The following is a 27,664-nucleotide window of genomic DNA, read 5'->3' as shown; positions in this document are numbered from 1 at the left end:
GCTGTATTTCCTGTGGGGTAATCCCCATTAGCGTGCCCTCCCACATCAATGACCGGTTTAGACTCCAGATGCCATAGATACCCGCTTACTGGGGCTAGCTCTAGCACTACTCTTATGAGTCGGTATGTATACATCATGGTGTAGATTGGGAAATTATTGTGGGACAATGTTTTTTTTTTTTTTTTTTTTAGCAAAACAGACGTTTGCTTGTTTTCTAAAAAAAAAAAAAGTGTCAGCTTGCAATTTTATTAAGCAAAAATGTGTTAATCGTCGTTTAAAGATGGAGTTGGGTACATCGCTTAAGCACCCTTTACGTTGCAGATAACAGTAAGCAGCTGCGCATGTGCAATATCCCCCGCTGCGCTGACCCATTTCACCGCCCGCTGTTATACACACAGTCAATCATTAGAGTGTTCGACTGGGAGTGAGGCTTGACACGCAGGCGGATAGTCTCGTTTGCGCAGCGTGTTTCCGCTTCCTGTTTGTGGGTGCCCGGAAGTTCTAGTCAGCAGCTGCAGCAGAGAGGTATGGAGGGAGAGGGTGAAGGTATAGATGGCGGTGTGTTGTGTGGATGGTACTCCTGACTCGTCCGATATATTCCTCCTTTATGAAGATCTTTATTGTCTTATTCCACAAGTCGGCTGTGTCCCATCCTGTGAATGCAGTATGAATGGAAGCTATTACTAGTCATAGGGGGCAGACTGTACAGGCACTATGTGTTCTCATGTGTCACACCACCTTCCTATCTCCCAGGGCTGAGGGGGGCAAGTGGCTCTGTGTTGTGTGGCCCCCCACAATGCCAGCATGTCTGCACCTAGGTATGGAGGATTGCAGCTGCCTGCATCCATCAGCAATTACTGACAGTTCACACCACATGTAGTCCAGTGAATTTTTTTTCTGCATCAAAAACGCATGGTCGGTTTTAGGGCCAGTTCACGCCAGATGTATTTCCATGCAGTTTTGTGTGCTGTTTTTTTAAATTTTATTATTATTATTATTATTTTTTTTTTCTGCACAAAATGCATGCACAGTGTTTTCCATGTATTCCAATGGCTCTAGTTCACACCATGCAGTCATTTTCTGCACCGAAAACTGACTGCATAGTGTGAACTAGAGCCATTGGAATACATAGAAATTACTGTGCATGCATTTTTAGTGCAGAAAAAAAGAGCAAGGAACTGTATCTGGTGTGAACTGGCCCTTAAGGTTAAGAAAAGAGGGGAGAAAACGCACTGGACTGCATCAAACGCTCATGCAGAAAAGTATCTGGAACACATTCAGACTGTTTTTTATGGCGTGAACTGGCCCTTAGTCATGTCATCCCTCATAGAAAGGAAGAATTGTTCATAAGCAGCCCTGATATTGGTGGTTTTCTTTTGTTAAAGATATTTCAAAGAAAAAAAGCTGCTATGTCCTTTTTAAAGTGGTAATAACTCCCCTGCAGTCTGTGTGAAAGACAGAGTGCTTTCACACTGAGGCGATGCGCTGGCAGGACATTAAAAAAAGTCCTGCAAGCAGCACGTTTGGAGTGGTGTATACCGCTCCTCCACCACTCCTGCCCATTGATATTAATGGGCACCACTGCCGAAGCACATGCAATGCGATTTGGCAGTGGTGCTTCACGGGCACATTTAACCTCTTCTTCGGCCGCTAGCTGGATTATATGCGCCCCACTAGCAGCCGAATAGCACCGCTAAAATGATGGTAAAGCGCTGCTAAAACTAGCAGCATTTTACCGTCAACGCCTGCCCGCTCCAGTGTGAAAGCAGCCTATAAAATAAAAACAGGTGGTCAAAAAATGGGCTAACTTTACTGTTTTAGGGTTTTTTTTTTTTTTTGTAAATCATTTCGTGTATTTTTTTTCCCAAAAAATTGCATTTGAAAGACCTCTGCGCAAAATGCTGTGTGACATAAAATATTGCAACAACCGCTATTTTATTCCCTAGGGTCTCTGCTAAAAAAAATATATATAATTTTTTGGGGGTCTAAGTGATTTTCTGGCAGAAAATACAGGATTTTTACTTGTAAGCAACAAGTGTCAGAAAAGATTTAGTCTTTAAATGGTTAAACTGAGAACTCTACACACGTTGTGTTCATTCATTCAAGTGTAAACATTGTATCTTTTTGCTCTTTTCTTGGCAGACTGCCCAGAGAGGAAACAATGTTTCTATGAAGACTCAGGCAACTTGCAATGACTTCTATTACAGAAGTAATTTCAAAGTCGCACTGTAGTTCTAAATCGGCCTTTTTATCAGCTCAATCGGCCGATGCCGATTAATTAAAAAACAGCAAATATCGGTCGACCTCTATTAATAACACAAAAAAACTTTATTTAACAACTTGCCTACCAGGCACTTTCACCTCCTTCCTGCCTAGGCCGATATTCAGCGCTGTCGCACTTTGACAATTGCGTGGTCATAAAACTCTGTACCCAAACAAAACTATAATTTTTAGACAGGTTTATTTTGGTTGTATTTAAAGAGGAAGTAAACCCTCTCTAATAAAAAATAAAAAAACACCCTGCAGGACAAAGGCATAATGAGCTAGTATGCAGTGATGAATCGCAAAAAGGGGCTTGGTCCTTTAGCTGCAAAATAGTCCAGGGCGTAAGTGGTTAAATCTGCTGCTTTCTAAATTCTAACAGATCAAGCTGTCCTGCAGATATAGCAGTTACAGGGATGAGACAAACCATTTACCACTGACAGGGGTGCTTAGTTACAATGATCAGCGCTTTATCCCAAAAGTAGCAAAACTGTTGCTGTAACTGCTTATAAAGTATTAGCCAGAGTTTGGCTATCTAGATCTGCTAGTCCTGCTAACACTCCCCTCAGGCTGACTGTCTCCTTAACCCAGGGCTCGACAAAACCCGGGCGCCAGGTCGCATTTGCGACTAGAATTAGCGACCTGGGGCAGCACAGCTAGGGGGTATGCTGTCTCTGCGGACCCCCGCGGCACGATCGCGTCGGGCCGCGCCGCCGGCGGCCGGTAATTGAGCCCCCGGCTTTGAGGCCTTCTACGATCCTATGGTTCCTTCTGGAATCTGGTGCCCTCTTGTGGTGGACGTTGGAATTACAACCAGCAATGCTAATGGATGCAATGCTAATTCCCCTGCCTGCCTATCTTCCTTCCCTTTACTCAGAACCCCTGAACATTATATATATATATATATATATATATATATATATCTATCTATTTTATTCGAACACCCTAGAGAATAAAATGGTGGTCGTTGCAATACTGTCTGTCACACCGTATTTGCACAGCGGACTTACAAGCGCACTTTTTTGGGGAAAATGTATTTAATAAAAAAATAAGACAACAGTAAAGTTAGCCCAATTTTTTTTATATTCTGAAAGATAATGTTACGCCGAGTAAATCGATACCCAACATGTCATGCTTCAAAATTGCGCCCGCTCATGAAATGGCGACAAACTTTTACCCTTTAAAATCTCCATAGGCGACGTTTAAAAAATTCTACAGGTTGCACTTTTTAAGTTACAGAGGAGGTCTGGGGCTAGAATTATTGCTCTCACTCAGATCGCAGCGATACCTCACATGTGTGGTTTGAACACCGCTTTCATATATGCGTTCGCTTCTGCATGCAAGCTTGGCAGGACAGGGCGCGTTTAAAATATATATTTTTTTATTATTTTAACTTTTATTTTTATTTTTTTCACTGTTCTTTTTAAAAAAAATAAATAAATTTGTGTCACTTTTATTCCTATTACAAGAAATGTAAAAATCCTTGTAATAAAGCATGACAGGTCCTCTTATATATGAGATCTGGGGTCAGAGAGACCTCACATCTCATATTTACACTAAAATGCAATTTTAAAAAAATTTGTAATTTGAAAAAATAAAAAAAATAAAATGTCCCTCTAAGAGCTATGGGCAATGACTTGGAGACAGGTGAGGGGCTGGGGGCTATCTTCCCCTCACTCGTCTCCATGTCAGGCCAGGGACAGGTCCAGATCGCCGTCACGGACCCGGCTCCTAACTTTTTTAGCTGGCTCCTAGATTCCAAGCAAATTTGTCAACCCCTGCCTTAACCACTTGGTGCCCATACTACGTCTATTGACATCATTCAGATATTGCCGTTTTCAGCCGGCGATTCCCTGCACCATAAGAACGATCATAGCGGCTGTTCCGCCGCTTGATCGTTCTTACGGGCGGCGGGAGGGGACACTCCCGCCTCCCTCCGGTGCTTGTACCAACTCACCGCTTCCATCGGTGAGTCGGTCACAGGATCCGCCGGCCCCCGCAAGTTACCTTAGAGATTTCCGGCGGACCAGATCGTCCCCGGAGTCTCTATGATCGTTTGGAGACCGGGGCGCGATGTTATGACGTCACGCCCGGCCTCTGTATTCAAATTAACGGCGCCGATCTGACTAGGAAGCCAGGATTGTTTTTTATTTTAATCTTCCCAGCCTAGAGGTGAGATATGGGGTCTTATTGACCCCATATCTCACTGTAAATATGTCCGATCGTGCCATATTCCTATTACAAGGGATGTTTACATTCCTTGTAATAGGAATAAAAGTCATCAATTTTTGTCAAACTAAAAAAAAAAAAAAAAAAAAAAATGTAAGGCGCCCCTGTCCCCGTGAGCTCGTACACAGAATCCAACGCATACGTAAGTCCCGCCCACATATGAAAACAGTGTTCAAACCACACATGTGAGGTATCGTTACGAACGTTAGAGCGAGAGCAATAATTCTAGCTCTAGAACTCCTCTGTAACCCAAAACATGTAACCAGTAAAAAAATTTAAAGCGTCGCCTATGGGGATTTTTAAATACCAAAGTTTGGCGCCATTCCACGAGCGCGTGCAATTTTGAAGCCTGACATGTTGGGTATCTATTTACTCGGCGCATCCTCCTCTTTCACATTATGCAAAAAAATTGGGCTAACTTTACTGTTTTTTTTTTTGTTTTGTTTTTTAAGCATGAAAAATTGCTGCGCAAATACCGTGGGAGATAAAAAGTTGCAACGACCGCCATTGTATTCTCTAGGGTCTTTGCTAAAAACATATATAATGTTTGGGGGTTCTATGTAATTTTCTAGCAAATAAATGAGGAATTTTACATGTAGGGGAGAGATGTCAGCATTGGCCTGGGCGCGAAGTGGTTAACCACTTGCTGACCAGCCGCAGTTATGCTGCGGCAGGCGGCTCTATTGTGCAAATCGCTGTACCGGAACAGCGCTTCATGTAATAGATACAGCGGGCGCGTGCACGGCGTGGAAAATGCGTGCAGACAGCGGCCACGTTGTCCGCTGGCCAACCACGATCACTCCACAGAGGCAGAGCGGGTATCGGCCAATGTACACAAAGCAGATCCCCACTCTGCCAGGGAAGTACAGAGTGATCGTCTGTTCCTAGTGATTAGGAAAAGTGATCTCTCTGTACTCCCAGCCAGTCCACTCCCCTCAGTTAGAAACACCTCCCTATGACGCACTTAACCCCTTTATCGCCTCCTAGTATTAAAGCCTTCCCTGCAAGTGACATTTATACAGTAATTGATGCATTTTTATAGCACTGATCGCTGTATAAGTGTCACTGGTCCGGAAATGTCTGATCTGTACGCTGCGATGTCGCAGTTCCGCTAAAAATCACTAATCACTGCCATTGCTACTAAAAAATAATAATAAAAATGCCATAAATCCCCTATTTTGTACGCTCTAACTTTTGGCAAACGAATCAATATTAGCTTATTGCAACATATGTTTGGTAAACAATATAGAATACATATTGGCCTAAACTGATGAAGAAACTTTTTTTTTTTTGGGGGGGGGGTCGGGATATTTATTATAGCAAAAAGTAATAAAAAATTTATTTATTTTTTCAATATTGTCAGTCTTCTGTTTATATCGCAAAATATAAAAACCGTAGAGGTGATCAAATACCACCAAAAGAAAGCTCTATTTGTGAGAAATAAATGACATAAATTTTGTTTGGGAACAATGAGGCACGACCACGCAATTGTCAATTAAAGCGGTAGTCCGCCGGGACTCCGCGTTTTTTTTTTTTTTTTTTTTTTTTTTTTTTTTTATTTATTTTTTTTAAAAAAGCCAGCAGCTACAAATACTGCAGCTGCTGACTTTTAAAATAGTGACACTTACCTGTCCAGCGCGCCCGCGATGTCGGCACCCGAAGCCGATCTCTCGATCGTCTCTCGGGTGCTGCCGCCGCCATCTTGGGTATGGGAATCAGGAAGGGGAGCCTTTCGGCTTCATTTCCCGGTTCCCTAGTGCGCATGCGCGAGTCGCGCTGCGCAATAAGGATGGACCCGCTGCCTCTGGGATCTGTGTGTTTCCCAGCAGGCAGCGGGGGACTTTCGGAAAGGGGCGTAATCTACGCCCCTTTCCGCAGAGAGCTATCCCGGAAGTGGGTGCAGATACCTGTACTGTACAGATATCTGCACCCCCCTCCCCCCTGAAAGGTGCCAATTGTGGCGCCTGAGGGGGGAGGGTTCCGATGAGCGGAAGGTCCACTTTAGGGTGGACCTCCGCTTTAAAGCTATGCAGTGCCGTGTCGTAAATAATGGCCTGGTCATTAACCTCCCTGGCAGTATGATTAGTTCTGGTTTTAGGTGCTGAAAGCAGTACAATTATTTTGCATGCAAATTTGACGTTTTATATTGTAGTCCTGTAATTCTTAGGAATAACTCTCTTAAATCTGTTCAAACCAGAGTCTAGCAGACATCCCGGGTATGATAAAGTTTATAATAATATAATAAAGAATAATAAAAATTATTCAATAATGTAATCAAATCCTAAAACACTGAAAAAGGGACACTTTCTGGTTGCTATGGACAATCTCCAAATTTCAGGCAGAAAAAACAGTATTTATAATATAAAAGTGCACGCATGGCACTGCACAGACCACTAGGGACAAAGGGGGTGTGTAATTGTTTTATACAGTACTGTAATCTGTAAGATTACAGTACTGTGTGTGTTTTGTGTCTTTTTACTTTTTTGAATTTGGCGCCGATCTCCGCTCCCGTGCACCGTAACGTCACAGGGAACGGAGCTCGGCCGCATTCGGGCACTGTGAATCGAGCGGAGAACAGCTCAATCACACAGCGCGTGGGACATCGCTGGATCCAGGGGATAAGGTAAGTTACTCTCCCTGTGTCCTCCCTGTACCCAGCGATGCGATCCCGAGTCTGGCTCGGGGTTACCGCTCTGGAACTAAAATCCCAACCCGAGCTAGACTCGAGATCACCGCTAGGGAGGTTAACGGGGTAAATCCTTCTGGGGCTGAAGTGGCATAAACAAAGTCTATGGGAAAGAGCAGTTATAACCCACATGAAAACCGCAGGTTAGCTACGCTTTGCTTTAAGCACAGTTGGACAGTGTGAAGCCGCCCTTAGCATAATTATTAACCACTTCCCACCTGTTGGATGTCATATGGTGTCCTGTACTTGAAGTGGAGATATCAGGATGACATCTGATGCTACAGGCATCATTCTGGGATTTCCTCTCATGTAAATTCCATCCTAGTGGCTGATTGACCGCTGGATTGATTTTACAAGGAGTGATGGAAGAGCCCGGGATCTGATCCAGCGGTGGGTTACCACAGAGCTGGCCGTGAACCGAATGGTCCCCAGCCAGCTCTATGTTCTTGGGAGGCCGGAAGCGGCATCAAGAGGTCACTGACATATTTTTTTTTCTGGAAAGCAGAGATCAATGGTTTGGGTTTGTGTGTTTTTATTTATTTTTTGTTTTATTTTTTATTTTTTTATTTTTTTTTAGTTCTCATGATTTACAGGATAGAGGAGACATATGGGGGTCTTAGACCCCACATATCTCCATAAAGAGGACCTGTAATGCCTTATTTCTGTCACAAGGGTTGTTTACATTTCTTGCGATATGAATAAAAGTAGTAATAAAAAAAGAAATCAAAGGGACGGTGTAAAAATAAAACATTTTTAAAGCATCCCCTTGTCCTCGCACGCAGAAGTGATTACATATACGGGCAAGACCTATGAATGCAAACGGTATTCGTACCACACTTGAGGTATCACCGCAAACCTTCTAACGAAAGCAATAATTCCACTGCTAGACCTCCTGTGTAATCCCTGGATCACACCTATGCGTTTTTTAATACTTTTTGCACAAACGCACACTAAAGTCCAGTTAACATGGTTTCTTATGGGACATATTCACATCTATGCTTTTTTCAGCCACTGCATTTTTGGAAAGAGTCCTTTTTAACCACTTTAGCCCCGGACCAATTTTCAGCCTAAGGACCAGAGGTCTTTTTACAATTTCGCACTGCACTGCTTTAACTGGTAATTGCGCGGTCATGGAACGTTGTACCCAAACGAAATGTGCATCCTTTTCTTCCCACAAATAGAGCTTTCTTTTGATGGTATTTGATTGCCTCTGCGATTTTTATTTTTTGCGATATAAATGGAAAAAGACCGAAAAGTTTGAGAAAAAAAAGATATTTTCTACTTTTTCTTATAAGAAAAATCGAATAAACTCAATTTTAGTCATACATTTAGGGCAAAATTTATTCAGCCACATGTCTTTAGTAAAAAAAATGTCAATAAGCGTATATTTATTGGTTTGCGTGAAAGTTATAGCGTCTACAAACTAGAGTACATTTTCTGGAATTTACACAGCTTTTAATTTGACTGCCTATCTCATTTCATGAGGTGCTAAATGGCAGGGCAGTACAACCCCCCCCCCCCAAATGACCCCATTTTGGAAAGTAGACACCCCAAGGAAATTGCTGAGGGGCATGTTGAGCCCATTGAATATTTTTTTTTTTTTTTGTCCCAAGTGATTGAATAATGACACAAAAAAAAAAAAGTTTACAAAAAGTTGTCACTAAATGATATATTGCTCACACATGCCATAGTTATATGTGAAATTGCACCCCAAAATATATTCTGCTGCTTCTCCTGAGTACGGGGATACCACATATGTGGGACTTTTTGGGAGTCTAGCTGCGTACGGCACCCCGGAAAACCAATCGCTGCCTTCAGGGTTTCTAAGGGTGCAAATTTTTTATTTCACTCCCCACTACCTATCACAGTTTCGAAGGCCATAAAATGCCAAAATAGCACAACCCCCCCCCCCCCCCCCCAATGACCCCATTTTGGAAAGTAGACACCCCAAGCTATTTACTGAGAGGCATGTTGAGTCCATGAAATATTTTATATTTTGCCACAAGTTGCAGGAATATTAAATTTTTTTTTTTTTTTGCACAAAGTTGTCACTAAATGATATATTGCTCACACATGCTATGGGCATAAGTCAAATTACACCCCAAAATAAATTCTGCTGCTTCTCCCGAGTACGGGGATACCACATGTGGGGGACTTTTTGGGAGCCTAGCCACGTACGGGACCCTGAAAACCAAGCACTGCCTTCCGGATTTAAATATAAAACGCTACCAAAAAAAACTGTTAGCGATCGCAGGGATCAGGCCTGACTCTGCAAACGCTGCAGTTATGTGTTTAGTGTTTTGTAAGTGACAGTGATCGATCGATACTGCACTTGGGTGGGCTGGGCGGAGGGGCAAAACACGGGTGCTAGCAGGTAACCTGGCGGTGAACCTAAAAAAATAACTAGCTACCTAGCGACACTAATGCAGCGATCAGAAAAATGATCGCTTAGTGACACTGGCAAAAGGGGGTTAAAGGGTTAACTAGGGTCAATCAGGGGGTTAAAACCGTTATTGGGTAGTATATCGGGGTACCTACCGCTATAAAAACCTGGCGGTGAACCTAAAAAAATAACTAGCTACCTAGCGACACTAGTGACACTAATGCAGCGATCAGAAAAATTATCGCTTAGTGACACTAGCAAAAGGGGGTGAAAGGGTTAACTCTAGGGGCAATCAGGGGGTTAAACCTTTATTGGGGGGTGGTAGGGGGCTACCCTGGACCTAACACTAACTGCCCTGACACTTTTTACTTTTACAACTGACACTGAATGCAGTGATCAGAAAATAAATGATCACTGCAATCAGTGACACTGTGACTGGGAGGGGAAGGGGAGGCGGGGGTGATCGGGGGGGGGGGGGGGGGGGTTGTGTGCCTACATGTTAGTGTAGTGTTGGTGCGCACTTACTTTTAGTCTTCTCCTCGTAGTCCGGTCAATAAGACCGCCCCGAGGAGAATGACATCACTTCCTCCCTGCCTGTGTATACAATACACAGTGGGAGGAAGCTTCTCATTCGCCAGGAGCGATCGAGAGGGGATGGCCAGAAACCAACGGCCATCCCCTTATCCCGGATTGCTCCTGAAGCGAAACGGACCTCCGCATCCAGCGGGAGGGGGTCCGATCGGACCCCCCACCCGCTGGAAGGCAAGCACGTACATGCCATTGTGATGACGTACAATGGCATGCGGCGGTCGTTAAGTGGTTATAAAAAAAAAAAAGTGCATTTTTGGTTCAATAGACTTCAATGGAGAAGCTGAAGAAAAGCATGTAGTTTGGTTTTGCTGCGATTTGCGTTTTTTAATCTTCCCAACAACAAATTGTCCCCAAAAAACTGCAAAAGCATTCAAAAAGCTTGAAAAATGCACTGCAGGAATTGATCAAAAACAAACTGCATAGTTGTGAATCAGACCTTAACTCTAAACTAGTAACCTGTAAAATGTTTAAAGCGCCTCACCTATGGAGATTTTTAAGTATCAAAGTTTGACACTGATCTGTCTTGGATCAGTAATGCTTGTTGGGGTTCTTTACCCTGGGCTGCAGCACTGACCTCTACACCTACCTCATGCCTGACTTCAGAGGTGGAGTGCAGTTTTGGGTCTGAGGATTTATATAGCAACAGTTTGCATTGCAGTTTACGAGTTGCAGTAGAGTACAATTCAGTAAAGAGGATAAGAGGGGACCCTGCTCCTGAGAGCTTAATCTAAAGACAGAATTTTTTTTCTCCTATTTGTAAATACAGTGGTGGGGTGTTTTTTTTTTTTTTTTTTTTTTGCAATCTGTCTCCCAGTGGTGAGATTTCCATTCATTTCCTGTGGACCAAACAGGAAGAGAGAGGAAATCCAACGTGAGGGAAATCGCTGGAAGAAGTGTCCACACCCAAAGAGTTTCCCCTCCTTTTCCTATTCTGACTTTCCTTCCGTTTCAGTTACTAGGTAGAAAGGGTGAACCTTCTTGGTAGGTTGGGGGCAACAATAAACACCAGACGTGTTCTAACTCTTCACCACTCTGTGAACAGTTGAATTTAGATGCAATTTAAATTTAAAGCGGAACTTTACCCATTACCACTTGCTAAAAAAAATTAAGTTCTTTAGCAAGGACAGTAATAATTTTGCTACCAACATTAGTGTGTGCTGTAAATTGCCTCCAGTATTGCTCCCATTTCTTTTTGCTGGAAGCTGCCATTTTGCTGTAGCCCAGAGCCCCTGAGCAGCAGTAAATCGTATAGCGGAACTAAACCCATTGATTTAACTGTTTCAAAATAGCTACATTCCTGGAATGCTAACTGTCGCATTTGCTTGTGTCCCCAACCAAACTGTCAAACCATTAAATAGATTGTGTCATAACAGATCACATGTGCAGCACCATGGCAGTTGCAAATCAAACAGGAGCAACATTCTATAAGCTGTAAAGGATAGAAGGGTTTAAATCCGCTTTAAGGTTGTCAGCAGATCAACTTCCACAAACTTGGCAGTACCTTTAAAAATAGAAAGCAAATGAGCATGTGCATATCAGGGTGAGACCATGTATTACTGGATTTTACACAATATAAGTACTTATTTTTAATGCTATACATAGCTATACCTGCAAAAGGGGCCAGCCTGAGGTGATCTAGCAGGATTTAATTTTCTGACTAAAGTTCCACTTTGGCAAACATTTGTGAATGAGATCTATTCGATAGAAAGGAGATGGAAGCGAAACACATAAATTTGCTCAGTTCCACTGAGCAGAGAATGACAACGTATGGCCTTTTTATAATGTACGTGCAGCAGTTTATTAATGTTTTATTGTTATATACTTACAGCAGATCTCTAAAATGTTCTTGTCTTATCTTTTTGTTTCCTCAGGATAGAAAATATTAATATGCAACACTGATGAGACCAGACCATGGCAGACCTGCAGAAACTGTATACAGACCCATCCAGGTGACCAAAGTGCTAGAAACTGAATTCTAAATATATATTTTAATGGGCATCTATGAAAGAAATGTGCTCCACTGTATAATAATTCTTCATTCACACATCCAGTGAGAACATGTGATTTCTTGTTAGTGGAGAATCTACCTCTATGTGTGAGGAGCAGCAACGTAGCTAAATGTATTCCCTGTATAAATGGCAGGGCCACTGCTGTTCACATGTAAACATTCAGATGAGCCCTCTGGCCCTGGACACAGTTTGCATGCAGGTACTGTAGATCTTGCTGCACTCAATCTGGACACAGCTAACTAGCTGATTTTGTATGCGGCCATTTCTATTGGAGAGCTGCTCTATCCAGGTCAGTGTTTAGCCCCATCTGAATGAGCTGTAAGTGCTTAACGGTTTCATTCAGATGTGGCTAATGTACACAGGCATTAGACTCAAAAGTAAGTCATATGCAGCATGTACTCAGATACTTCTCAGTTGTTCTGGGAGTTACTTTTGAGCGTTTTCTCCACTACCATTGACTTGTACAGGGAAGAAAAGCAGCTCAGACACAGAGAAAAGCTTGCATACATGAGTCCTGCCTGTGTACTCCTGTCTGTTTCATATGTCATTGATGTCAAATAAGTGGCATGTGTCATTTCTAATAAGATGGCAGACAATGCCCTGTAACAGGTATGATCATGAACAAATAAGGAAAACAAAATCTGGGGAATTTATACAGTGGAGAATCCTTAGTGAATGCCAGCTCTCCCTTCTGTTCCATCAGAGCAGCTTGTTTGGTGAAAGAGGGCAGCTTTGACTGTTTGGAATTTGCCAAGAGTGGATTGGCAGGGGTTTAACAATGTTATCTGCATTTTGGTGAATTTCAGTAAGCTCAGGACTGCAGATGAGTTGCAGCCCTGGCTTTCCCTTTTGCATTTTCTCAGCAGTGAGAAACCAGTTTCACCAGTAAAATCCCACAACTTAAGTTCTGCAGATTTGAGCCTCCATTTGCACACAAAGCGGAAACCACAGAGTAGATGTTGGCATCACAGGGACAACTTTGTCTGACATTATTTTGAACTGTGCTGTGCCTGAATAGAGGCTTCATTGGTGAATTAAATTGAATAAATCTGTCATTCAAGCAGAAAAGTGGTGAGCTGCCTTTTCTGGATGATAAATGAAAACTGTGGAAACCCCCCCCCCCCCCCCCCCCACTACCTTTCGACCATCAAACAAGTAGCTAGAGAAAATCTTGCCAACAGGGCCAGAAACCCTAGTAAAAATCTGACAAACTGTTTAACTTTCTCACCAAATTAATGTTGTCTCCATCGAAGAATTGTTATCTTGCTTTAGTCACCAGGACAGCAAATAAGGGAAAATCTTTCCAAAAATGGTGACCAACTGCAAAGGGTCTAACTCTCTTTCTGGATCCAGAAAAAAATACAAACAAAAAAAGTTTTGGTTGGGGTTACATTTTAATCTGAATGATGGTAATAAGGCTTCATTCACATGGCTGCACGGGTGTGTATAGTTTGCTGCGTTCCGAGGTGACTTATTGCCACATAGAAACTGGGCGATTTACTGTGTGTGCCAGTTTGTATGCAGCCAGCACTTCACAAACTCTGAACCTGAATAAACACTGTCTGCATCCAGAGTCAGTTGAAGGATCTATTAACATGTAAGCGCTCAGATTTTCACCTAGGCGAGCATGTTGGTTGTGAGTAGAAGTTAAATTATATATACCAAGCCACTAGAGGTGCGTGTCTTCACTGGCCTCACGATTCGATTTCATTATGATTATCATGTCAACAAGTGCGCATAGTTTTCATCAAAAAAATTCAAGCAGTCAGGAGAACTCTTTTTTTTTTTTTTTTTTTTTTTAATCTGTTCTTTAAAAAAAAACATTTCTTGCATGTAGCAAAGTCTAAACACAGCAGACAACAACTTAATGGAGCTCCAGGCTCTCCTCCAAAATACTAGAAGGCATGATATAGGAGGTGGCCAGAGACTGCGGGCATAATACAGGAGGTGGTCAGGGACTGCGGGCATGATACAGGAGGTGGTCAGGGACTGCGGGCATGATACAGGAGGTGGTCAGGGACTGCGGGCATGATACATGAGGTGGTCAGGGACTGCGGGCATGATACAGGAGGTGGTCAGGGACTGCGGGCATGATACAGGAGGTGGTCAGGGACTGCGGGCATGATACAGGAGGTGGTCAGGGACTGCGGGCATGATACAGGAGGTGGTCAGGGACTGCGGGCATGATACAGGAGGTGGTCAGGGACTGCGGGCATGATCAGCAGGTAAGTATATCTTTTTCATTTTAAAGGGGAAAGAAAATACCCTTTAGTATCACTTTAACAAATCATTGAGTCTTTTGGCAGCAACTTGGATAGTAAACAGGTCAACATCACTGCAAAAATAAAAAAGGAAGACATTTCAATCAGCAAGAAATATGCTGCTTGCAGATCAGTGGATGTTTCCAGAGGGGAGAGATGATGGGGAGATCTCAGGAAGAAATTAGAAGATTGTGCACTGTGCAGCCCCAATGTGTTAGGCACACAGTACACACACACTGGATAGGTGCAGCAAGTGGGGGATGTGCCACTTCTGTACACTCACCCTGCACATACTCCTACCATTATCCCCTCCTCTCTTCGTAACTCGTTTCATGAAGCCGACCCTATGCCTCATCCCACGGAAGTTAAGACAGCTGCAGTGATCTGTGTGTCCGCTCCGTGTCTGTGCCTGCCCAAAGGTTCTGACTGTGTGTGTTTTTATTTACATTACAGATTTATCTGCATTTATCCAGCTTACATCAACAACAAGAAGACAATTGCAGAGGGAAGGAGGATACCAATTGAAAGGGTTAGTTAAAATGATTATATATATATATATATATATATATATATATATATATATATATATATATATATATATATATATATATATATATATAATATACCTATACCATAAAAGTGTTGCCGCGCTAAGCATAGATATTGAATAAACAAGTGCCCGTGAAGTGTGAACAACTAGTGCTCTTCTAAATAGTGCAGATGAATTCCTTGATGAACATCCAGTGACAATGAGTATAATTGATGTGCAATTTGATCACACAATGCCCCTCCACCGATATTGATATAAAATGCCCCCTTAACCAAAGGTCTAGACTCCGAACTATAAGTCTAGACAGGTGTGATATACAAGTATAGAAGATCTAATCAGCTTCCTCTATTACGTAGGGTCAGCAACCTGTAGATCGTGGACAGGTGGCTGGTAGATCCTGGTCTGGGCTTGCTGACCCGCCATCCCAGAGCATCAAGCAGAGTGCAATGCAATGCAGAAGGATTACTTGTAAACTTGGAGCTGTGGTAGGGTGCAATAGCCACATAAGCCAATGCTTCCTCTGTAGTACTGGCTCCTGTCCCATGCGGAGTGATAGCAACTGCACTCCACTTCTTATCTCTGCTAGTGGTCTCTAGAGTGGTTCCAGCACCAGGAAAGAAGAGATCTTCAGGTCAGAGGGAAGCAATACACTGGGTGTAATAGTATATGGCTGCTTTCACACTGATGCACTGCGGTTTACCCACACCGTGGGTGCAGTGTACCTGCAGTTTTTCTGCTCTTAGACATAGACTTCTATTATAGCCTGCTGTTTTACCGCACCCCAACTTTACGAGTGAACAAGCCCTAAGAGTGCAAGAGTGAATGCAACTAAGGGCTCATTCAAAAGTGCAGCAGACATGGCTGTTCCTCTGAAATACCATCCGAGTGTGTGTTGACAGGGGGTGAGGAGGTGATCTGTTGCTTCCTCACCACCTGATTTAAACCCATGATTGCTACACGATATTATGGCAATTAGAGGTTTAAATCAGGTGTGAGGAGGTGAAATTGGGTGACAATGTGCCCAGTAATCTTTGAGTTCTTCCATTTTGTTTAGGTAGATCCCCACCTCTTTAGGGTTGCCTACCCCTGCTCTATTATATTGTAGGTGGTGATATTGTCTAGAGGTCGACCGATATATCGGCCGATATTTGCCGTTTTTTAAATAATCGGCATCGGCCGATTCTGCTGATAAAAAGCCGATTCTACAGCGGGACTTTGAAATGACTTCTGTAAGAAGTCAGTGTGAGTTGCCTGAGTCGTCATAGCAACCCTTTCCTCCTCTCTGGGCAGACTGCCAAGAAAAGAACTAAATGATACAATGTTTACACTTCAATGAATGAAATCATCTCTGTGTGTAGAAGTTCTCAGTTTAACCATTTAAAGACTAAATCTTTTCTGACACTTGTTGCTTACAAGTAAAAATCCTGTATTTTCTGCCAGAAAATCACTTAGACCCCCCAAAAATGATATATATATTTTTAGCAGAGATCCTAGGGAATAAAATAGCGGTTGTTGCAATATTTTATGTCACACGGCATTTGCACAGAGGTCTTTCAAATGCAATTTTTTTGGGAAAAAAATACACCATTTAAAAAATAAAAATAAAATAAAAACAGTAAAGTTAGCCCTTTTTTTTTTTTTTTTTTGTCCAAAAGTTTGGCTACCCGTTTTTATTTAATATATAGTTTTTTTTTTTTTTTTTTTTTTTTATCTAGATCATACATACAAGGAAACTGATTGGAGGTTTGTTTTGTTTAATAAATGTTTAAAGCGGGAGTCCGCCGGGACTCCGCGTTTTTTTTTTTTTTTTTTAAAGTCAGCAGCTACAAATACTGCAGCTGCTGACTTTTAAAATAGTGACACTTACCTGTCCAGCGCGCCCGCGATGTCGGCACCCGAAGCCGATCTCTAGATCGACACTCGAGTGCTGCCGCCGCCATCTTGGGTATGGGAATCAGGAAATGGAGCCTTTCGGCTTCATTTCCCGGTTCCCTACTGCGCATGCGCGAGCCGCGCTGCGCAATGAGGACGGTCCCCGCTGCCTCTGGGATCTGTGTGTTTCCCAGCAGGCAGCGGGGCACTTGCGGAAGGGGGCGGGCACTTGCGGAAAGGGGCGTAATCTACGCCCCTTTCCGCAGAGAGCTAGCCCGGAAGTGGGTGCAGTTACCTGGATTATCCAGGTAACTGCACCCCCCTCCCCCCTGAAAGGTGCCAATTGTGGCGCGGGAGGGGGGGAGGAATCCGATGAGCGGAAGGTCCATTTTAGGGTGGACCTCCGCTTTAAGTGTAAGAAATTTTCTGTATCACTTATGAAGATTGCTTTCACACTGGAGCGGGCAGACGTTGATGGTAAAACGCAAGTTTTAGCGGCTCTTTACCATCATTTTAGCGGTGCTATTTGGCTGCTAGTGGGGCACATATAACCCAGCTAGCGGCCAAGGAAGAGGTTAAATGCGCCCATGAAGCACCGCTGCCAAATCGCATTGCATGCGCTTCGGCAGTGGTGCCCATTCATATCAATGGGCAGGAGTGGCGGAGCGGTATACACCACTCCAAACGTGCTGCTTGCAGGACTTTTTTTTTAAGATCCTGCCAGCGCATCGCCTCAGTGTGAAAGCACTCTGTCTTTCACATAGACTGCAGGGGAGCCATTTTGCAGGCACTTTACAGGCGCTATTTTTAGCCCAAAAGCGCCTTAAAAAACGCCCCAGTGGGAAAGGTGTGTTAGATCAAGGGGGATTAAAAATAAATAAATAAAATAAAATCGGCCTAACATATCGGCCCAAAAAAAATCGGCATCACATATCGGCTATCGGCCGCCATGATTTCTAAATATCGGCATCGGCATCGGCCAGAGAAAAACCCATATCGGTCGACCTCTAATATTGTCATGGCTGATGGTAGTTTACTCCATAGTAGGGCCCATGAAGGAAAGCTAAAGCAGCCATATGGTGTAGAACTGCTTGACAGTTTATTAAAAGAAATCGGTGCTAAACACTTACAAAAATCCAGTATAAAAAGAGCATTAATAGATCCAAGACATCCTAGAAGTTGATTGAACAGTATACAGGATTGCCGTGCGTAGTACCTCACAGACATGGACTCCATCCAACACATTTCGTTAGAATTAACATCCTCTTTCCCCAGACGTGATTTGGAAATGCACACACCTGTCTATATAAGGTCCCACACTTAAAAGTGCATGTCAGAGCACAAGCCAAGCCATGAAGTCCAAGGAATTGTCTGTTGATCTTCGAGGCACAGATCTGGGGAAGGGTGCAGAACAATTTCTGCAGCATTAAAGGCCTCAATGAGCACAGTGGCCCCCAATTATCAGTAAATGGAAGAAGTGTGAAACCACCAGGGCCCCCCCCTAACGCCCGGCCAAACTGAGCAATCGGGGGAGAAGGGCCTTAGTCAGGGAGGTGACCAAGAATCCGATGGCCACTCTGACAGAGCTCCAGCATTTTTCTGTGGAGAGAGGAGAACCTTCCAGAAGAACAACCATCTCTGCAGCACTCCACCAATCAGGCATGTATGGTAGAGTGGCCAGACGGAAGCCACTCCTCAGTAAAAGGCACATGACAGACCGCCTGGTGTTTGCCAAAAGGCACCTGAAGGACTCCGATCATGAGAAACAAAATTCTCTAGTCTGGTGAAACAAAGATGAACTCTTTAGCCTGAATGCCAAGCATCATGTCTGGAGGAAACCTGGCCTGTTTATGACCTGTACGGTATTGATGTGCTGCATCTAGTGCACTTTTACCAAGCTGCATGGTTTTTCTTGCCTGAATACCAGCATGTTTCTTTTCCGAAAAGTTGGGATAACCGTTGGGTGTCTATGTATTCCACTTTTTTATTTTATTTTTGTAGTAGAAATAATAAAATTAAAAACCCTCTGGTTATTCAGTACCTAACAAAAGAAAGTTCTGCATGTCTCAAAAAATTATATACCATGGCACTGAATAACGACCTGTAAATAAAGGGAGTATATACAGGCTGGTACTCAAGTGAATTATGTTGCACACAGTATATTCTGTACACCTGTACTTTTTTTGTTTTTTATTGCATTACTAAAAGAAATGACCTTTTAAAGGAAGAAAATATAGTTGGTGAAAATGACTGCTGTGCGCAATATCTCCTTACAGTGAGATTGAACTAACCCACCCCCCCCCCCCCCCCCCCCCAAAAAACTAAGTAGGATTTTTATGACAAGGGACCTTATTGGTCTCATCTTTGTAAATGCTTCTTTCTTTATCGTACATCATAGGACACATAGTCTCAAGTAATTACTTGGTGGGTTATAGGCCTACCTTCAGGTGTTGACACTGGTATAACCAATACACTCCCCTATATAACCCCTCCTCCGACTCCCACTCAGTTTTTTCGCCAGTGTCTAAGGTGTTGATCACGAGTGAAGATATACTCTGCGGAGCTCCAGGAGGGATCCATGCTGGATTTAAAGAAACCTCCACAATCAGATCCATCCTCGCCACTGAGGACATAGGATGTTACCTGGACCTCGATGCAAGAACAAGGTTTTGCCTGTAATGCTTCTCTTTGAGAGCTGGACCCTAGGAACCAGGACACTTTTTGGTCTTGCTACATTTCCTAAAGTTGTCCTAAGGGGTGCTATACAAGGCCCAAAGGAGCGGAACCCCTTTTAAAAGGGCCCCAGTCTTTGAGCGTGTTTAAACGCAGCCCGCCGTGATGGGTGAAAGTTGGATCTGTCTGTTAAATCAGCAGTATCCTGCAGCGAGGACAAAGTAAGGGAAGAAGCTTTGCTTTTTCCTTCAATATACCTTATATGCCTTTATAAATGTCTCCTCTATAAGGAGTAACTTACACTACCTATGATGTGTCTTAGTGCAGCTCTGTCTCAGAACTTGCGTGGTCCCAGTGGCAGAGTTTTTTTTTGTTTTTTTTTTTACTATAGATCTTGTGGGATTTGGTAAAAAAATACAGCAGTTGCTAATACAGAAATGTGTATAAACTTCTATATGGGCGATGGCTGATTGGTTGACGCAGCTGCTTTAGCTGCATGGTTTAATTACAACCCAGCACTTCCACCTAGTAACTTTGGGAAATGCCCTTTGCTTCTGTGGTTTTAAGAAAAAACTTTAAATCTGCTGACAGAACCCCCCCTTTCCCTCCCCCCTTGTAGAGGTGTATAGTACGTTCACCTTACTTTGTGTTGGCCATCCAGGTCCCTAGCAGGGCCTGAGAACGCAGAGGGGCATGTCCGCAAGGTCACATGGCGCTGTGTATGGATGTAATGTCCACACACAGCACTCACCGCATAGCTGAGGGGAAGCGCTGAGGATGCCAATCGGGTTCCATCTGAGGCTTTATATCACAGACAATCTCATTTCAGAAAGACTTTTTAACTGAAGAGAGGCAGTCTGTCACACTAAGAGACACCAGAGCGCTGGACACGTAAGGGTGTAAACAGGCATTTCTAGACGGATTGTTACTTAGTAGCAAGAACTGTTATTTTGTGTGTACCTCTGCTTGTGCTTTGCACTATGTCTTCCAGACCTACCTTAAAGGTATCTAAGGTGTCACCCCCCCCATGTGCTGGGAATCCCAGTTATGCCTCCATACCGTCTTCCTCTTCGGAAAGATCAGACATGGCAAGCCAGGGTAAGTCATTGGAAGCTAGCGGTGGTGCAACTGCTTCACACACTTCAGCCCCTGTAGAGGTGACTGAAGATGCATTTTCCTCTGCCTTGCAAGGCTTAGAAGGAAGATTAGCGGCTTTAATCGCATCCTCCATCCAGTGTATAGGAAGCGTCCTAGATCCCCCTCCCCCACCTTAGACTCTTTACAGTCAGTGGAGGATCCAAGAGAATTATGGGGACAGGATGGGTTATTGCCCTCAGATGATCAGGAGGAAAGACATGCGATTATTTCTCTGCGGAGGAAACAATACTTGAAGTTCCCAAGGATCCCTACTTCACAATCTGAAGTACAGAGGCTTGCAAAGATGGTTCGCTCTACTTGCATGCTACCCCTAATAGAGTTAGCTGAAGGGCCGATCTCTTCCTTGGGTTCTTTGAAGCCTTTACAGCCTTTGCATGCGTTTCCCGTCCACGCATTGCTAAAAAGCTTATTTATACCGAATGGGATCATCCGGATAAGCATTTTTTCCCCTTCCAAAGAGACTCGCAAAGCTCTATCCTATGGAAGAAAGATTCACTAAAAGATGGAAAATTCCAGCAGTTGAAGCTGCGATTTCCAATGTGAAAAAAAAAAAAGTGGACAATGCGCTTATGCTTAAAGATCCAACAGATAAGAAGTTGGAAGGTCTGTTAAAATCCCTTTTTTATTTCTTAGCAGGTCCTGTTGCTCAGCCTGCAATTGCAGCTATAGGCATCTGTCAGTCCTTAAAGGACCAGTTCACAGATGCTCTCAGATGAGCTCCCTGCACAACAAGCACAGGAACTGGTCGAGCTACCTAAAGCATTATGCTTTGCTATAGACGCTATGAAGGATTCTATTCACCAGGCATCACGCCTTGCGTTTGTACTTGTACATATGCGAAGGACACTTTTTGTTAAAGGGTTGGTCAGCTGAGACGCCTTGTAAGAACCTTCTAACTAGTTTCCCCTTTAAGGGAGAACGATTATTTGACGATAGTTGTGGATAAATACATTCAAACAATTTCCAGCGGAAATGGTACTCTTTTTGCCAGTCAAAAGAAAATATAAGCGTCTTTCATTTAAACTGTTCGACCTCTGCCATCAGACCAGTCATAAAGGAAGACCTGGGGCTACAAGTCTGCAAAGCAGAATACAAGACCTCCTTATGAAGAGGCATCTCCCCTCACCAAGGTGGGGGAGAAGACTTCTGATGTACTCAGAAGTCTGTGGAGAGAGTCCATTTGTCCTGAATCTCCCTTTGCCAGTGTTTCTAGGATACAAGCTAGAGCTTTGAGAGTTTCCACCATCTCGTTTTCTGAGATCAAACGTTCCCAAGGATCCAGGGAAAAGGCAAACCGATTATTGGCTCAAGGGGTGATCGGACAGATTCCCAAACAAGAGCAAGGTTTGAGGTTTTACTCAAACCTAATTACGGTGCCAAAGCCAGATGGGGATATCAGACCAAGTCTAGATCTACATAATCTAAATCGGTTCCTGAAAATCTGCTCCATTTGCATGGAGTCAATCAAGTCAGTCGTTTCCATCCTGCAAGGAGAAAAACTTCTGGCGTCCATCGACATCAGAGATGCATAGCTGCTTGTCCATATATTTCCTCCTCACCAGAGGTTTCTGCGGTTCAAAATAGAACAGAAGCATTTTCAGTTAATAGCCTTGCCCTTCGGGCTTGCTACAGCACCTCGGGTATTCACTAAGGTATTAGCCCCACCTCTAGTCAGGTTAAGGGCACAGGGCATAACTGTCTTGGCTTAGCTTGCTTGAAGCAAGGTGTAGCCATCACAAGCAGTTACCTGGAAGGTTTGGGTTGGATTCTCAACCTAAAGAAATCCTCCTTTAAAGCCACTAAGATGGCTGGAGTATCTGGGCGTGATCATAGACACAGCCCAGAAAAGCAGTGTTCTTGCCTCCCGCAAGGATCAGCTACATACAGGAGCTGGTGAGGATGATCAGGTCGAAGAAAAATACTTCAATTCGCCTTTTCATGAGGTTGTTAGGGAAGATTGTAGCTTCATTCTAAGCAGTTCCCTATGCTCCATTCCATTCGAAACTGAAAGAAGTATTCTGTCTGCTTGGAACAAAACGATTCAAGCTTTGGACTTGCCAATTTGGCTGTCCCCATGAGTGTCCCAAAGCCTCAGTTGGTGGTTACTATCTTGGAACCTGCTGAAGGGAAAGTCCTTCAGATCAATTATCTGGGAGGTAGTAACGACAGATGCCAGCCTTTTCAGGCTGGGGAGTAGGAGCCTTGCCCATCGAGATCCTAGAGATTCCCGCAGTGTATCTGGCTCTAGAAACCTGGACCTCCAGGTTAAAGAATTGTCCTGCCAGGATCCAGTCCAACAATGCCACGGCTGTGGCATATATCAATCACAAGGGGTCACCAAGAGTCTCTCGGCTCAGAGAGAGGTGAACCAGATTCTAACTTGGACAGAAGAGAATGTCCCATGCCTATCGGCGGTTTTCATTCCGGGGGGGAGAGAATTGGCAGGTGGACTATCTAAGTCGCAGGCAGTTATTCCCAGGAGAATGGTCTCTTCACCCCAAGGTGTTTCAGGCTGTTTACCAAAGATGGGGGACTCCGGACAAAGACCTTCTAGAGTCCAGATTCAACACTAAGCTAGTCAACTTTGCATCCAGGACAGGGGAACCACTCGCATACGGAACAGATGCGTTGGCGACCCTGTGGGATCAGTTTTTACTGATCTATGCACTTTTCCCCGATTCAGTTGCTACCTCAAGTTCTTTGCAGGATCAAGCTGGAAAGAAATCGGTAATACTGGTAGCACCAGCATGGCCCAGAAGGTCATGGTACGCAGAGATCGTAAGAATGGCAGTGGAGGGTCCAGGGCTCTTCCCACTAAGGCCAGACCTGCTATCTTAGGGGCTGATATTCCATCCTACTTTACAAACGCTAAATTTAACGGCTTGGCTATTGAGACCCACGTTCTGAATAAACGTGGGCTTTCCAGGTCAGTTAACTCTACTTTGATTAATGCTAGGAAGCCAGCTTCTAGAGCTATATATTATAGAGCCTGGAAAGCTTATGTTTCCTGGTGAGTCCAAGGGTTGGTACCCTTGGAGATATATCATAGGCAGAATTCTTACCTTTCTACAATTAAGCGTAGAGATGAAGTTGGCCCTGAGTACTATTAAGGGCCTTATCAGTTTTTTTCAAAGACTTCTTGCTATGCATTCTTTAGTCCAGGGTTTCATGCAAGGAGGGCTGCGGATTAATCCACCAGTTAAATCACTCTTAAGCCCTTGGGACTTAAATTTAGTTTTGTTAGTGTTACAAAAACAGCCATTCGAACCGTTGCAGCATGTTCCCTTAGCCCTTCTGACTAGGAAACTGATATTTTAATTTGCTATATCCTCAGCAAGGAGGATTTCAGAATTGGCTGCTCTTTCTTGTAAGGAGTCATATTTGATTATTCATGAGGACAGAGTGGTGTTGCGCCCTCGTCCAGGTTTTTTGCCAAAAGTGGTTTCAGGCTTTCATCTGAATGAAGATATTTTCCTGCCAGGGTTTTTTCCCAAGACCTTGTTCCAGGGAAGAAAGGTCACTACATTGTCTTGATGTAGTGAGAGCAGTGAAAATGTATTTAAGAAAACTGCTCCAATTCGTAATACTGATGTCTTATTTCTTCTGCCAGAGGGTCCTAAGAAGGGACAGGCAGCGTCAAAATCCACTGTCGCTAAGTGCATTTGGCAAGTTTATAATTCAAACTTATGATTTAAAGGGAAAGATTCACCCTTTTCAAGTTAAGGCGCACTCTACCAGAGCGGTTGGTGCTTCTTGGACAGTGCGTCACCAGGCCACCATGTCTCAAATCTGCAAGGCCACGACTTGGCCTTCAGTACATGCACTTGATACATTTTTGCAAATATATGTAAGGTGGAATGAGGATATCGCCTTTGGGCGCAGTGTGCTGCAGGCAGCAGTATAAGTCCTCGGGTCTGGGGGTTACCCTACGGGTTGTCTCTCCCTCCCCTCAAGTAGCATTGCTATGGGACATCCCACCAAGTAATTACTTGAGACTCTGTGTCCTATGATGTACGATAAAGAAAATAGGATTTTTAAAACAGCTTACCTGTAAAATCCTTTTCTTGGCATACATCATAGGAGACAGAGCTCCCGCCCCTGTGTTTTATGGGGTGAGAGTATATTACTTATATTGGCTACAAAAACTGAGTGCTCCTGGAAGGAGGAGGGGTTATATAGGGGAGTCAACTTCTTGCATTGGTTATACCAGTGTCAACACCTGAAGGTAGGCCTATAACCCATCAAGTAATTACTTAGACTCTGTGTCCTATGATGTACTCCAAGAAAAGGATTTTACAAGTAAGCTGTTTTAAAAATCCTATTTTCTGCCGGTCAGCGGTAATAAAAGCTGAGCCAACATTTACAGCACCTACTCTGCGTTGTGCTGTAAATGGCTGGGTTCTGACATCACAGCCCAGCCATTCAAGCAGCTGAGCAGACCTAACCTAGAAAGAAGACTGGGAGAAGATGGAAGTGCCTGTGACAACAGAGAAAGCATTTGCATAAAAACTCCAGAGGGCCCATTTCTTAAAAAAAAAAAAAAAAAATTATCGGATTTTAATTTCCGCTTAGTTAGTCTTAAAAAGCTGTTTGTTATGACTGTGTTTCTATTTAGCAGCAAAAAATAAATCCAGAAAAGACAGATAAGAATATACCCAAGATATTTGCATCATACAGATACTTTATTACTGACTATGTTCATTATCCTCAGCTTATTTAATTTTTTTTCATGTTTTTTTTATTCAGGCTGTGCAGAATCCTACATGTACTGAAATTGCAGATGTATGCCGCGCAAACAAGCTAAATGCCATCGTAGAGGTGACGTATTTTATCATTGTCATGATTTGTTCTGGACTACAAATCCCCCAGTCATTCTAAACCTCTTTCTGTGTACAGGCAGACAAGATGTACACACGTGAGTGGAACCGGGATGTACAGTACAAGGGTAGAGTGCGTGTACAGCTAAGAAATGAAGACGGCACACCGTGTGTGGAGAAACTTCAGTCAAGTAAGTCTTTTACAAAAAAAAATGTAGGGATTTAGTAAAATAAGACATCTACACAACATCCCAGATATTACAAGTATTTCAGATGAGATGCATTTTGGCCTGTCCTCCTTTTTTTTTTTTTTTTTTCTTTTTCTTTTTTTTTTATATTTTCAACCTTATTTTTTGATCCTTATTCTCCCATTGCTGTAAGGGGAAAATTATAAGGCATTGTCACTGAATGCATGTTGTGAAGACTCCTAACGTATGTGATTTAAGCCACTCCAAACATCCCAGTAGACTCTAAGAGTAACTCCACTTTCATGAGGGAAAATAATTGCTAAATTAAAAATAATTTTATATATATATTTGCTACACAAGCAATATTGTAATTGATTGTTATTAAAAAAAAAAAAAAAACTTTCCTTTTCAGTCTGCATGCTGTAAGCTTCTCTAAAATTCATTGCAATATGGCGACCTTGAGGCGTTCCATACACTGAAGATCACTGGGAACTACAATTACTGTCAGCCATTGCGGCTGATGGCTTGTAGTCTCAATTAACCATCAGGGTGCTGATGAGCGCTCTAGGTAGTTTGATGCTTTCTGTCATTCAGTAACTGCCTGCCCTTACGAGGTACACGCAGAGAGCTATACCGGCTGTCTGCAGAAGCCTGAGATTGCACCCATGATCTGCTGATGGGTGCAATGTTTTACAGTCTTCTAATAAAAAAATAATAATAATGCACTTTCTGCAAAAAGATGTGTTCAATTTTTTTTTTTACAAAGGTGAACTTCTTTATTATTCCCTACTACAAAGTACAAAGCTTTAAAAAAAATAAAATAATAAAAAAAGCAAATGGCTTTACACATGTTTACTGCTGACCTTCAATTTTCTGAAAATGCATTACTGATCCTCTGGTTTTGTAGTATTCTTTGTTCACTTGCAAAGCATGTTTTTTTTCTTGCAAATTAATGGTGTTAATACATTGTGTGTGTGTTGGATCTATATATATTTTTTCCATTATTTCTGACAATATTGCATTTATTCTTGCTTTTTCCTGTATACTAGAATTATTTTATATGCACTTCTATACAGTATGTAGAGTTTTACAACTCTCCATGCTATGGTTCATAATCGTTTAATTTCCGTGGGCAATTTTGTTTTACTGAACTTTAAATCCAGTCAAGCATGACTCATCTCCTTACTTTTTTTTTTTCTTTGTCTTGTTGTCTGAAGGGAAAGCTATAATGATTCGTGTGGCAGAGGAGATCCCCAAACTGAAAACTCGGACACAGAAAACAGGAGGAGGAGATCAGACAGTTCAGCAAGGAGAAGGTGGCAAGAAGAGCAAGAAAAAGAAGAAGTGATGGACATGTATAGATAGAGAAGAGCGACAAATTAGTTTCCAGAGGTTGCTATATGACAATACCGCTCACACAACACAGATCAATGTCTCCAGAGTCAGCACTACACTCTAGTTAAAGTCAATTATGCATTGTAATAATGGACTACCGACTAACTCCAAAGTACCTAGTAATGGCCCATCATGTTGTGGGTTATTTTTTTAGTTTGTCAGATAAAGTGTTTTCCTGCCATACACATTAATGGGAGCTGGCAATGTCATAATAATAAAAAAAAAAAGATAGAATATATATATATATATATATATATATATATGTATAATATATTTTCTCTATCTTTTTTTTTTTTTTTTTTAATTCCGGTTTCTATATCGATTGCTATTTTTGACATCTTTATAGACCTGTACATTTTGTTTTAGATTTCAAGCTGCCTGCATACCCATATACTAACTAGAAGAAATATAAAATTACTTTGATATGTCATTAAAATCAAGAAAGTTACCTTGCTTTGATTTATATTTTGGTGAGCCAAAAAGTTAACTTGGATTAGCCTAAACACAACGGTGATGTTATATTATGTTTCAAAATTTTCCTTGTACAAATGGCAACAATTGAATAAAACATTGTATTTATGTTTTAACAA

The 27,664-nt window shown here is 42.7% G+C and overlaps 1 protein-coding gene across 1 annotated transcript; it reads left to right on the top strand.

Moving 5' to 3' along the window:
* Nucleotides 1–407: 407 nt before the first annotated feature.
* Nucleotides 408–27,664, top strand: SRP19 (signal recognition particle 19). The gene is made up of 6 exons (XM_077462280.1): nt 408–525; nt 12,023–12,100; nt 14,875–14,950; nt 25,421–25,492; nt 25,571–25,682; nt 26,897–27,664. The coding sequence occupies exons 2-6, from the start codon at nt 12,063–12,065 to the stop codon at nt 27,025–27,027; spliced, it is 429 nt and encodes a 142-aa protein (XP_077318406.1). The 5' UTR covers nt 408–525; nt 12,023–12,062; the 3' UTR covers nt 27,028–27,664.

Source organism: Lithobates pipiens, unplaced genomic scaffold (assembly GCF_037356315.1).
Source record: "Lithobates pipiens isolate NorthernLeopardFrog02 unplaced genomic scaffold, aLitPip1_a1.2 Scaffold_3, whole genome shotgun sequence".
NCBI classification, from domain to species: domain Eukaryota; kingdom Metazoa; phylum Chordata; class Amphibia; order Anura; family Ranidae; genus Lithobates; species Lithobates pipiens.
This window is presented reverse-complemented; position numbering and strand designations above follow the sequence as displayed.

Bases quoted from the DNA above. Each gene is read 5' to 3' on its own strand.
- SRP19 (XM_077462280.1), top strand. From the start codon at position 12,063: ATGGCAGACCTGCAGAAACTGTATACAGACCCATCCAG. The intron at 12,101-14,874 runs GTGACCAAAGTG...TTTACATTACAG, and splicing joins CTGTATACAGACCCATCCAG to ATTTATCTGCATTTATCCAG. The intron at 25,493-25,570 runs GTGACGTATTTT...TTCTGTGTACAG, and splicing joins AGCTAAATGCCATCGTAGAG to GCAGACAAGATGTACACACG.